The sequence below is a fragment of the Clupea harengus genome, chromosome 9 (assembly GCF_900700415.2).
Source record: "Clupea harengus chromosome 9, Ch_v2.0.2, whole genome shotgun sequence".
Classification (NCBI taxonomy): domain Eukaryota; kingdom Metazoa; phylum Chordata; class Actinopteri; order Clupeiformes; family Clupeidae; genus Clupea; species Clupea harengus.
In genome coordinates this window covers 11,973,368-11,986,797 of record NC_045160.1, presented here as the reverse complement: position 1 = coordinate 11,986,797, position 13,430 = coordinate 11,973,368, and the positions used below count along the sequence as shown (strand labels likewise).

The following is a 13,430-nucleotide window of genomic DNA, read 5'->3' as shown; positions in this document are numbered from 1 at the left end:
CATTAAATGTATATATATTTTTTGTCCTAGGATTCTTGTTACTTCCCCCTCATTTGGAAAAATGTTTAGATGTAACCTCATCGACAATTGCTCGGTGTCGATTGTCACAGGTAGGTTCTGTTCCGTTGGAGTGTAGTTTATTTATCTATTTGAGAAGAAAAATGATAGAAAGACAATTTCTTAGAGCTCACATGTCTTATATTGCAGGAGATATTGCACCAAAGAGTGTGAGACCCATCCAATCAGCCGCTAGCAAGTTGTCCGGAAAAACAGAGGGGGAGCAGCACCTGGTATGTTGAATGGTCTTATTATATAATGCTTTTATACAAGGTAGTGATAATTCAGTGAACACTAGATATGTGGGTAAACCAAACCTTTGCTGTGTTGACTTTTGTTTAGCACATTAATGCTTTAGCTTTTTTGTAAGACACTCAAATGCTTTTTTTAAAATTTTCAGTGCATTCTAGTGGTCTGACATTTATTTTTTAGAATTCTAAATCAACTCATGATGTGGTAAATTGTGGTAAATTGTCTCTGGCTTAGTTTTTGTTGAGCTGCTACTCTCCGGAAAATGTCTAGATAAGTTCAGGTTTGCAGTGCATGTCTGCAAATATCGTACGAGAATCACGAAGCATTCTAGTGCATATCAGTCAGAACACAGACCAGACAGCGTGTGTTCACCGTTTCTCCACAAAACCCACAGTTTCCCCTTGTTGGCGTCAGACAGCAGGGTTCACTTTTTCACTGTCTGCATGTCCTTACCAAATAAGGAGGCCTATTTGGAAATGCTGTGAACAAGTAGGCCAGTGAACATATTTTTTATATAGACGCTTGCTCAGTCGGTTGTCCATCATATTATATGTTTAGCATTATGTCAGTTTATCGTGCAACTAACTAGAAATACAATGGATACGTAGTCTTCAAAACCAGTTATTACTTCAGGGCAATCCTGGTGCAATACATCCCCTCTAAACAGTGGTGTAGTCCAGGGTATACGCAGGTATACGGAGTATACCCACTTCTTTTTCAGTCAGCATTGCGTATACCCACTTCTCAAAACAGGGCGTTTATCCTGTGCTGTATGGGCTGCTTAAAAAAAAGAAGAAGAGAATACCCACTTCTCCAGGGACCACTACAGCACTGCCTCTAAAGGATGTGCAGTAGCATATGGACATCAGACATAGTTATGATGGCATATGCTGGCATCTCAACCTTACATTCCCCTGCCTTTCCACCTTTTATTCCCTCAGGTTTGTCAGCAGATAAAAACCAGAGTATCGAAGAAACAGGACTTAAATGGTCGGTGTCTGTATTCAAGCCAGGAAACACCAATGTATCCTGCTAAAGAAGGTATGATTGATCAAAAATGGAATTTAATACATTTTAGGGTATTACACAAAAATCAACCAGGGCACCAAACGGTTACTGGGAAAGATTGTAATCATGCCTAATAAATTGTCAGAATGTTTAAATATTTGAGTCACAATGCTACAGATCACATTACCTGATCAATAGCCTATAATACATAATTATAAATAAAGTTTTAACCAAAGTAGTTTACAGTGGGTTGAAACTAAATTAATTGATTAAGATTAACCCCCAGAGACCTTTGAAAAGGTCCCTTTTCTGTGTCTAATATTCTTAGTAGTCATAGTACACATAGTACACACAGTTCTAGTTATACACAGGAAAATATGTACCTTCTATTGGTTGGGGACTTCCCACAGTGGCAAATCCTCTCACTGTCACTCATACGTACTCATATCCAACAACCTAACCTAATCAATATAACAACCACCCAAACATGAGTAAAAGGATGCAACAACAATACACAACAGGTTAGTGACAGCCACAACAATCGCTGCATGTTGTACCTGGGATCCGTAAAGGCCCTCCTTCATGGTACAACATGCACTGTCTGTAGCCCACAACTGCTAAACACAACAACATGAGTGCCCAACCATAACACCTGAGCAGCAGGATACAACAAAAACAACAAGGCTGCCTTCGTGAGCATTTCACAGGGGTTTTCAGGCAGGCTCCGTCCTTCATCAGTGTTTTGTTGAATTAGGCCCATGACGCCTCCAGAAGGCTCAGCGGTGGTGTCTGGCATCCCAGATCCACCCCCCTCCATACTCCATGATTGGTTAAAGACACATGCCACTACCAGTATATATTTAAAGAGGTTATTATGCCCTTGTTGAGAATATGTTAAGCTATTTTATGTGCCTATTTTATTGTGAATTTACATTTTTCAGCAAACAGAAACAACAACAACAACAACAACAACAACAACAACGACGATGACGAAGATGAGGATGATGGTATTTTCTTTTCTTAATGCTTAATATTTTTCTTAAGCCCTGGAACAGGACATGGAGAAAAAAAAACGATGTAGCCTAGCCTATTTTTCTTCTGGGTCAGCTCGACACACCTGTCTTGACAGTCAAATGCACAGAGCGATAAATGTTATTTGTCCAGCTCGGGGACAGGTCCTTTTGATGACAATTAGATTTGAGCTTATTGTGTACTTTACAGTTGGAAAGAGGCGTTGTTTGAGTTTGAAAAGCATTTTTACTCATAACATATTGATCTGGTAACTTCAAATCAGTGAATATTCCAACTTTACTGAAATTCTCTCACTCCATAAAACCATGCCTACAGCCAAGTGAAACAGGGCTGAGAGTGTTTCCCTGAATGTCCATTCTTTGGTTCATATTTGCTTGTTGAGTTTATGCGACTGAGCGACTGCTTGACTGATTGTGCACGCAGTATGCAAATAGCTAACCAACAGATTTTTTTTCTCTACGTCCCTTCCGGGGCTCTGTGCATTGTATACAGTAGCTTGTTTCATTTATATTTTAACAATTATGTTCATTGAAACTGAACATCCCATAAGATCTTAGAGCAGACTATTGTCTTGGAAACAAAAGCATTATATCTTGGTTCAGTTCAGTTAGAGAACCGTGAAATAACCAATACACAATGATGTTTAGGTCACATTGAAATATTCATTCAATAGTATATTATTTTAATAGTAATTTAGTGATAACAATGATTTGACAATGAATATCTTTTTATTCTATAGCCTCATTTGGAATTTAGTAATTCTGATTCAAATACAGCACAATTGCATACAGCACATCCTGACCGTGCCCTCTGGTTCCAAAGTCTTCTCTTTATGATCAACTGTTTCATCCTTCTAATTTAAAGATCCAGGAACAGAGATTGCCTTTGTGCTTGATGGCTCCGGAAGCATTGATCCTCCTGACTTTGAACATGCCAAAGAGTTCATTGTTAAAGTTATGAATAATACCTGGGCAAAATGTTTTGATGTAAGTATGAAACAGTTTCTTCTCTAATCTTTTTCATCATTTTCATATTGACAGTAACACTAACTGTAATTGAGATGCATACTGCACTGGTGCTTATTATTTCTGAAGTGGATGACTCTACATATATATCATATATTAATTATCAAATACCTGTCAACTGGCCTTAACTCCCAACTAACCTGTTCGCTAACCTGATTCTAACCCAACCTGTCACTACCTCCAACCTTAGTCTTTAAGTACTGTAGAAGCATTATGGATTTGATTTATTATTCCTTGTTAAAAATAGACTATGCTAATAAATGAGTCTTAAATACTATGTACATGTTGTAACAATGTTAGAGGTATTGAGTAATGACAAATGTAATACTGTCATCTTCTCATCAGTGCAACTTTGCAGTTGTACAATATGGAAATTTCGCCAGAACTGAACTTTCACTGAAGGAAAATGATAATGCAACCAAAGCCATTGGCAAGATTCCAGGCATAGAGCAAATAACACGAGTTACTGTGACCGCTACAGCCATCAATCATGTTCTGTAAGTACTACTAAACAGTATTCCTGTGAAATTGATAAACAATATTAATAATATTTACAGTGCATGCAAAGCACTGTGGCTTTTTCTTATTATTCTTTGTAACAATTTTTGTGATTTACTCAGCTTGAACCGCTTAACACAGAGATTTCATTCAAACTTTGTCGCGTATGTCTTATAATGGACACTTAAGCTATGCATCGTTCATTTTTCTGAACTTTATACTTTTGTAAGATATTAAAGAAAAATGAATTCAGTTTCTCCCATAGACTTACATTGGGCCATTGTGACATCATAATAGGGTAACTAGTAGGACTGTAGGTAACTGAAGGAAATACCAGTGCATGCAAAGTAAAAGTTAAAAATTCTAAATAAATATTAAGTAAAAGATCAGGACATCTGATGCAATTCAAAGCATGCAGAGAGAAACAAAGGAGAAGGAGGGCAAAAAGGAAGAAGAAAGGTATGTCAAGACTGATAGATTGAAAGATAGAGACACAGAGAACAGAGAGAGATAAAGAGAAAGAAGGCATAATGCCATGTTCTTTATGTCTATGTCAGCACTTAAGAATCAAAGATACACAGAGACAGAAAGGACATGTTTCAGTTTACAAAGGCATATGATTAACACACATACATACTTGATTAAAGTCAGAGTTTCACATTTCTCTATCACTCACTCACTCTCTGTTTCTCTTTCAAACTTCATATTATGCAAAAATCCTCAGTGCAGAAGAAGGAAACACCAGAGCTGTAAATGGAACCTAATGGCACCATCAATCTGAATGTCTGATGAACGCTGTTCAACCTTCCTAAATATTTCAACTCAAATTTTAGATTCTAAAATTGAGCCAATTCATCAATAATTGTCCTGTTCAATTACTGCGCAAAATGAACCATGCTCCCTGAATACTCATGAAATGTTCTGATTATGCTATATCTCAGTGTAAATGCATGAGTAAAGGTCTACCTATAGAAACAGTTTGTTTTGACATCTGAACTACATATTCCATCTTTAAAATATCATTCACCATAACATAATAGCCAAATTTACACACTCAATACATTGTAGTGTGCTTTTTCATTTTTCACTTGTCCCATAATCGTAATCTACAAATCTGTGTTTGCTTGTGTGTAGTTAATACCTTGAGCTATTGTGTCAATATATATTTTTGTATTCAGTGAACAGGTTTTTGTCCCTGAAAACGGATCAAAGGCGGGGGCTAAGAAATTTATAATTGTGGTGACAGATGGAGTTACATTTCAGGACGATATGAATTTGACAACGGTTTTGCAGAAACCAGAAATGAAAGGCATTACCCGCTTTGCAATAGGGGTGAGTTTGACACATTTATGACCTCAACATTGACAACAGTGTCAATAAACCCTAAAAATTATTTTTTTTGGTAAGGAGCCGAATCAGGGCTGAACTATTTTGCCTTTGCAGGTTGGGCCTGATGTACTGGCAAAAGACAAAGCGCTGAAAGAGATGAGAGAGATTGCATCAGACCCAGATGATGACCATTTTTTTGGAGTTGATAACTATAATGCACTGAGTAACATTCTGTCAAGAATAGAGCAAGGCATTGTTGGGATAGAGGGTAAGCAAGCTTCTTTGGTATTACACTTTGAACTGACCCCCATTTGTTGGGATTTAAATTTTCCCACTCAAATCGTGACATGTATTTATTTTTTTTATTTTTTAACATGATTGTGTAGGCACTAATCAAGGAGTAGGATTCCAGTATGAATTAGCGGAGGCTGGGTTCAGCTCACACATTGCCCTTGATGTGAGTTTGCTATTTAAGGTTTTCATATATGTTTAGCTTTTAAGATGTTTAGTGGACAGAAAATATACTTTACAGTTAATGTAGCAATGCATGTATGTGTTCAAGTAACTTTGAAGGATGTTTGCACCACACATTTTCTCTCTGCTCTTGTAATAATTGGAGAAATATATTGTATTGACGTATCAGTAAACATGGCCTCATTCACAGAATACTTTAATGACAATCAAATATTTTGCAGCGATCCCTTCTTTTTGGGGCAGTAGGTGCCTTTGACTGGAGTGGAGGAATGATAGTAAAATATATACAAACCAACAAAACAGCATTTCTTAACGTAACAAACAGTGAACCAAAGACATCTGGGAAAGAACAGAGGTTTTCATACTTGGGTAAGAGTTTTACAATGTTGTCAACTGAGGTCTTCTGGGCCATTTGATCAAGGCACTTACTTCATCAACTTTGCTTGTAGGCTACAGTGTGACATCTGCACAGAACTCTAGTGAAACTCTCTACCTATCTGGGGCACCCAGATACAACTTGACAGGAGGAGTTTTTGTTTTCAATGGACAAACACATAAGTTGCAACAGTCATTGCTTGGAGACCAGGTATGCGAATCCTATGTGCACTCATAGAAGCTGTAAATCGTTGATATTCCATCCTCATGTCATTCTGAAGGAGAACTGGTTGTTCCCCTGGTCACATGTGCTTTCTATGATGATTCATTCTTTGTTTCATTTGTTTTTTTATACTGATCAGAAATGTAATTATGTAAAGTCCTGAAAGAGAATGCGCAGCACATCATATGTCACGTCAGTTTATTATGTCTTATTCTGCTTTATAGGTGGGCTCATACTTTGGGTCTGTTCTCTGTGTCCTGAATGTGGAAAAAGACAACATCCAAAAAACAGACTATTTATTAGTTGGAGCTCCATACTTTCATAGAGACGGAGAAGAGGGGAAAGTTTATGTTTATAAATTGCACCAGGTAAGTGAATACTGGGAAGTGAACTTTTTGAATATTAATACTTGGATGACCTTATTGGTATGTGGGTCACTGAATGATTTTTTATCAAAAAGTGACATTTGCTATGAGGGGTATAAAGGAATATCAACTGGATACAGACTGGAGAAGATCTCTTTTGTTATCCTGTTTTTGTTATATTGGACAGATGATAATGATGATGATGTCTTTCAATTCTGTAACAGCATGGATTTCAAAAGCAGGACTGGGAGTGGTCTGGGCTGCCTAAATATGCTTTTGCTAGATTTGGGTCTGCCATAGCAAACATTGGAGACATCGATGGGAACAACTACAACGATGTGGCTGTTGGAGCCCCTCTTGAAGAAGGAGATTCAGGGACATCTGGGAGCATCTATATTTACAATGGATTCAGTGATGGCCTCCATCAGCAACACTCACAAGTAACCCCAGCATGTTTTTGGTTTACAGTTCCACCACACTTATGGTTTCTCCTTCCCCCAGAGGAGCAGGCCAGGATGTTTCCACACCAGTAAAAACCATACTTTTGACATATTCTTGAAGGGGTTGTTAAAATATGTCAGTGATGGTCATTAAGCACAACAGGGATTAAAAGTAGTCTTTGTGTCCATTCAGATCAGCTGACATGTATTTGCTTTATTGCTTTTCTTCTCTCCAAAGAGAATTTCAGCAGCAGAAATGGGCATGACGCTAAAATACTTTGGCCAATCAGTGAGCCCCATGGCTGAAGCAGGGCCAAACCGGCAGGAATATATCAGTGTTGGGAGTGAAGGGAAGGTCTCTGTCTTTAAGTAAGTGGTCAGAAAAGTCATACATTTTTATTGAATAATCCACTAGTCACTCCTTCAGAAGGTCTCTGTATTTAGGTAAGTGGTCAGAAAAGTTATACGCTTTTAGTGAATAATCCACAAGTCAATCCTTAAGAAGGTCTCTGTCTTTAAGTAAGTGGTCAGAAAAGTCATGTTTTTAGTGAATAAGCCATCAGTCACTCTTTCAGAAGCAGATAAAGAGGATTGAGATCAAGATTTTGAAATCATGATCTCAAATTCTGTTCAAAATATTGCAAAAACACTGAGCGCTGTTGTATGCAAGTGATATTTTGTTATTCGAAGCATCAATGTTGTCCATTCCAGATTTTTGTGTGATTACTATTGAAAATTATGCAGCAGAACTCCAGTGAAACTAACTCACTGTCATTTCTATTTTCAACAGGACACTTCCTGTGGTTGTCCTTGAACCCAAAATCAGCACAGTTCCTTCAATGATTCCCCTGTCTCATCAGGCCTCAGTCATTTCAGAAAAGTTAAAGATTAAACTCAAAATCTGTTTCGATGCACCCAGAAAGCCTGTTGATGGTAAGAACTGATTAATCCCATATTTTAATAAAGTAGAATATATATGTAGATACACATCACATTCACACTAATTAAATTATCTTGCTGGGACAGTCTTGAATAAAATAAAATTGCTATTATTTTTAATGTTGATTTAGTCTCTAGCATTCCTATTCTATACCACATTGACTTGGATGATGGTCAAGCCGAGAAGCATCTTACCTTTTCTGATAACAAGGCATCAAGACAGGACATTTTTGACCTGACACCAGATATTGAGTGCATCCCCAGTATCACCTTGCTGTTTCTGGTATGCCTTTTCACCTAATGAGAAAACCTTTCAGGAAAAAGATTGTAGTCAACCAACAATGCTGAGTCTACAAAGAATGTATCTAATGTAGGGCTGAACGATTTGGGAAAATAATCTAATTGCGATTTTTTTTTTATCCTCTTTTTTTCCCAACAAAACGTAATGAATTATTTAAATATGACCAACATTAGATACATTTATTGTAAAATATTCTTTCCCATATTTTACATTTTTATTTAACTGCTCATTACAGAAACAAGAACCACTGTGCATTTAAGTAATTTAAAAAAGTCATTTTAAGTATAAACACTAGGCATGCACTTTTTAAACACTGTGTGCAAAATGTATCATCTTAAAAAAAAAAAAAAAAAAAATTTTTTTTTTTTTTTTTTTTTTTAGACCACGTTTTTTAATCGCGAACGTTGCGGTTAGAAAATCGCGTTCTATCATATCGCGATTAAATCGCAAATGCAATTAATCGTTCAGCCCTAATCTAATGTCAATAATAATAATAATAATAATAAAAATGTATTTATATAGCACCTTTCATGCAAAAGAATGCAGCTCAAAGTGCTTTAATGAGAATCAATTGGCGATTCATGATTAAGCTAATTTATTTCATCTTTCATGAAGCCCTGCTTTGACTGTTTTTCACCAATCCAAGTCAAGTTGAATTTTAGTCTGCAATCAAACTCAGCGACAGCACTTCATTATGTTCTGGATGCATTTACCCCAACTGAGATATCAGCAGTGGTACGTTTGTCATTGTTTGCATACATTTGTGAGACCGATATACTGAACTACTGAGCCAGGATACACATGTAGTATGGGATGAATACATTATTGTAACATGTGAAATATAATTCTTTGTACAAACTGTAGATTCCTTTTGAGAGAGAGTGTAAGCAGGAACCATGTCAAGCAAATATAAGCCTTTCAGATTCACAGCTCAGGTTAGTACGATGATGCACATGACATACAGTAAGTTCATTTGTTTTACTTTAAAAAAATATTAAAATAGTTTTGACCTAAGAATGTAATTGTTTTATGATTACAGCAAAAACAAAATAATAATTGGAGACACTCAATACTTGGACATATCTTTCAATCTTATAAACACCGGATACAGTTCCTACAAGACAACACTGACTTTGGCTTATCCCAATGTTCTTCTTTTTTTCAAGATATCAAAGGTAACAAAAATTGTTTCACTAGTTTGAGTTTCTAGGCCTTTTAGTCTGGGCTTTTAAAAAGCCTCAACCTGGTGCTATGTGTTACAGAGACCAGAGAGATCATTTTCCTGTGAAAACAAGGTCGGAGAAACATTTTCTGAGCTGAAGTGTAAACTTTTTCAACCAATCTTCCGGAGATCATCTAAGGTATTTGGTTATGTACTCAATATGTATGTTGTGATTCCAACATATTTAAAACATTCATTTAAAGCATAAATAACTCCATATGTGGTTTACATTTTCAGGCCATTTTCACCCTATCATGGCAGCTTCGGGGGACAAAATCAGATCTAAAGACGGCTGAGATCAGGGCCACCTTAGCAAAGTCTGTCATGTTTTTCACTTTTTAAAAATTATATAATTCTTCTTCTTTTGACTTATCAGTAGTATTGTGATGGATTGATTTATATAATTCCTAAAAATATTGTCCCTCCTTCACCACAGTGACAATAATGGCACTCAGATCCTGGGTCATAGGAATTTTACATTCGGAATAAAGAATGCCCTGAAAGTGGAACTTGAGGGGTGAGTGTGACTAGAAAAACAGGGGCATTGAAGATGTAAAAATTTTAGGTGGTTAAAATTGACTCAAAACCTTCAATGCTAATCCTAAGGGCATACACCATCTTGATTAAATAAACAAACAAAAAGTTGTCATGTAATTGTAACCTTGTATGCTCACATCTTTCTGCCTTCACAGTCCACCAAAAACACATTTTCTTTTCTATCAGATAACTCTTGATTTAATTATATGGCTTAGAATCCCAAACATACTTTGTTACAGGAGGCACATGTTTTTTTGTTTAGATTTTTTGGCCCTTTGCTTTCTGTGCTTCCCTTCAATGTGTCTTTTGCTTGTGTTGCAACTCACTTCTAAATTACTTTGGATGAAAGCTTTCTACCAAATCTCTTAATGTACATTAGTATTGTGTACAGGTACTGTCAGGCAACACAACTATGACTGATCAGTTTAATCTATGTAATGATATCTGTTATTGTACCTGCATGGCAGAGAGGCTTCACCCACTTCACTGAAGAATGAGGACAAGGCGGACACTAAACCATTGGAAATCAAATTTCAGGTACAGAATTACAACACTATTTTTTTTAAAACTATATGTTTTCCATAGGAATACCATGTGACACTAATTTCCTTTACAGCCTCAGAACAAAGACGATGCCAATTTGAATATTACCATCACTATAAAATTGGAGACAACCCACACCAGGGTGTTTATCACAAAGATCTCTCCTCAGGTACGCTCAAGATTTTCTTAGTTTGTTATGTCATCATATTACTGTTACTATTAATATGACTTTTTTTTACCATATTACTAATTATCGTTTTAAAATAACGTTAACTGTGTCCATGTTTTTCAGAGTGCCTGCATTTCCCAACATGGAGGTGAAATTAAAGTAAGAAATTAAAATCAGTCCTGAAATAACTGAAACAAATAGAGCGATCATGAGAATGGTGTGGCCTTAAATGTGTGTTTGTTTCACCTCCAGGGAGAGCGCCATATACAGTGTATTCAGACTGACCTCGAAGAGATTACCATCAACATGGAAGTGCATATCAGTGAAGCACAGGTTAGAGTTTTACTGTGGTGAATTTAGAGAATTAAGTCCTAATAGCCCTTTCCATCTCAGAGATTCCCCCATAACAGAAAATAAAACAGATTATTTCTGTAAGCATCATTAATTGAAATGTATTTATAGCATTTCAGAACAGGAGCAGGTTACAGAGCAAGTAATATGTAGTGATTTATCAGAAACATTTCTTTACCTTTTATTTCAACCTTGTTCTTTAAAATAGGAGAAAGATGAACAGATTGTGGTTAAAGGAGAGCTGGGCTTTGACCAAAACACTTATGTGGCATTGGACGGGAGTCAGCTGAAGAAGGAGGCAAGTAAAACCTCATAGTCACTTCATATAGAAGGGCTGCTGTGTCTCATAGGAATGTCCTTGACCTCTCTCCTCTCTCTCATGAAGGTGACCGTAACAATAAGGAAACTGACTGTTGTCAAATCAATGCCAGCAATCATTGGAGGGTCCGTTGGAGGCTTTGTGTTCTTAGCCATTATAATTATCATTCTTATTAAGGTAATCAGTTAGTGAAACACACACACAGACTTCCTCTGTTGATAATTTGACATATGGTATATGTGTGACATATATGTGATCTCTCACCTCCACTTTAGTGTGGGTTTTTCAGAAGGCGCCATCAAGTGGATCAAGGACAGAATGGCGGCTGACGGATGTTCAGTAAGGGTCGATCTCATGACCCATTTACTTGATCTATGCTCTCCAAGTTTGTAAAATGTATTTCTTTTTGCATCGCTCATATGAATGTTTGGAAAAAAAATATTTCTAAAGCTACTTAGTTGTAGGTCTACATACTGTTCGTAATAGGGTCATCAGTGTTGGGGAAGCTACTCTGAAAGCATATAGCTTTGCAGGCTACCAAATATTTCACACTGGAAGAAGTTGAACTACAGTAAAGCTACTCCAGGGAGAAATCTAGTTTGGTTAACTGAATCTCCTTGGAGAAAGTAGTTGAAACTATTATATTTTGTTATAATTTCGTATCAAATTTACATTGCAGTTCGCCAGGTAACTTCTAAAATAGCATTAACTTCTCTGAATATTTGCACATGCACTACGCAAATGTCAAGTGTGTGGTGGTGGCTGCCGGACCAATGCATTGCCTTTACAATGGTCAGGATGTAAGGAAAAGGAGGCGGTGCTGGTCAAAGGGGGTTTAATTAAAGTTAAAAATAAAGAATCATTCCTTTCCTTTTATGACCCAAAATTGTTTGTAGTTTCAGTAGTTAACCACACAAAATATGGCAAAACAATTATGTAACTACTTGAATCACTATGCAAATATAAATGTAGCCTAGTTGAACTACCAGCATGCTACTGCAAAATGTAGTTCAACTATACGTTTAATTCCATGTAGTTCACTACTCCCCAATACTGAGTGTTTCTGCATATTCATATAACAGTGTATTATAGGCCTACAAGTAGTTGTTTGTCACATATTTTATTTTTCACTGTTCTTAGTTTTCTGAAAATTATATTTGTAATTTGTTTTTCAGCGAATTAAATGTATTTAAAAGTAGAGCTGAGATCAATGTTGAATTTAGATTAAGACACATTAAGCGCTATATTGAAATTTAAAAATAAACTTGCTTATAACATAAATAAACATTAAGGATGAGCATATGTCCTTCGCTATTAGTCTTGTTGTATTCTATATCTTGATGGTTCTGATGTCTTTTAACATGGCTATCTGAGAAGTTGTGCCTGAATTGGAGTCCAGTCAGCAAAATATTGTCACCATGTTCATAAATGTTTGATTGTTTAAACAGTAAACACGTTAAATCAAGTTTCTTCTGTCACTTTATTGTTTTAAATCATTTTTGTAAATGACTGCACTTTGAGTCGTTCAGTGACATCAGTTGTGAACCTCATGTGAGTAAGAACTGAATTGAGCATTGAAGATGAACAGAAAAGGCAAGACATCGATGCCATAGGGATGGCAAGTTCTATAGCCTACAGGTTTCTATAAATGTTCGCTTGTCATTGTACATCCTTATTAATAAAAAAAACTTGTTTTCCTTTAGTGAATTTGTGAATCAGAAGAACATTGTCCCAGAGCCAGAGCCAGTCTCTACGCGCATCTGGGATGGCCTATTCCATTCAATGGGACTGCCTGCAGCATTCTAAGAAGCTGTATGATAAGTCTGTAATAGTAGTGTTTTTAAGAGCTCTCCCTCATAATTTATGGTCAGACTTCGAATTACCAATGTTTAAATGTAACATCCATGTAAGTGTACATTTTAAATGTCGACAAATGCAACCAGCAATCTACATGAAATGTGAATAGCTGTA

The 13,430-nt window shown here is 36.5% G+C and overlaps 1 protein-coding gene across 1 annotated transcript; it reads left to right on the top strand.

Moving 5' to 3' along the window:
• The first annotated feature begins 1,331 nt into the window (after positions 1-1,331).
• On the top strand, positions 1,332-12,924 carry itgae.2 (integrin, alpha E, tandem duplicate 2). The gene is made up of 27 exons (XM_031572853.2): positions 1,332-1,350; positions 2,217-2,324; positions 3,214-3,335; positions 3,720-3,871; positions 5,051-5,204; positions 5,316-5,469; positions 5,588-5,658; positions 5,897-6,044; positions 6,125-6,261; positions 6,498-6,641; positions 6,863-7,078; positions 7,317-7,447; positions 7,869-8,011; positions 8,149-8,300; positions 8,934-9,053; positions 9,183-9,253; positions 9,358-9,493; positions 9,581-9,679; positions 9,778-9,857; positions 9,977-10,057; positions 10,545-10,614; positions 10,694-10,789; positions 10,913-10,948; positions 11,042-11,122; positions 11,349-11,438; positions 11,526-11,636; positions 11,735-12,924. Exons 1-27 carry the CDS (start codon positions 1,332-1,334, stop codon positions 11,786-11,788), a joined length of 2,976 nt encoding a protein of 991 aa, XP_031428713.1. The 3' UTR covers positions 11,789-12,924.
• The last annotated feature ends 506 nt before the right edge of the window (positions 12,925-13,430 follow it).

What these genes read in the sequence shown, in the direction of transcription:
- itgae.2 (XM_031572853.2), top strand. An exon ending in GCTCACACATTGCCCTTGAT is followed by an intron (nt 5,659 to 5,896) that starts GTGAGTTTGCTA and finishes AATATTTTGCAG; the next exon opens with CGATCCCTTCTTTTTGGGGC. An exon ending in TCTTCCGGAGATCATCTAAG is followed by an intron (nt 9,680 to 9,777) that starts GTATTTGGTTAT and finishes TTACATTTTCAG; the next exon opens with GCCATTTTCACCCTATCATG.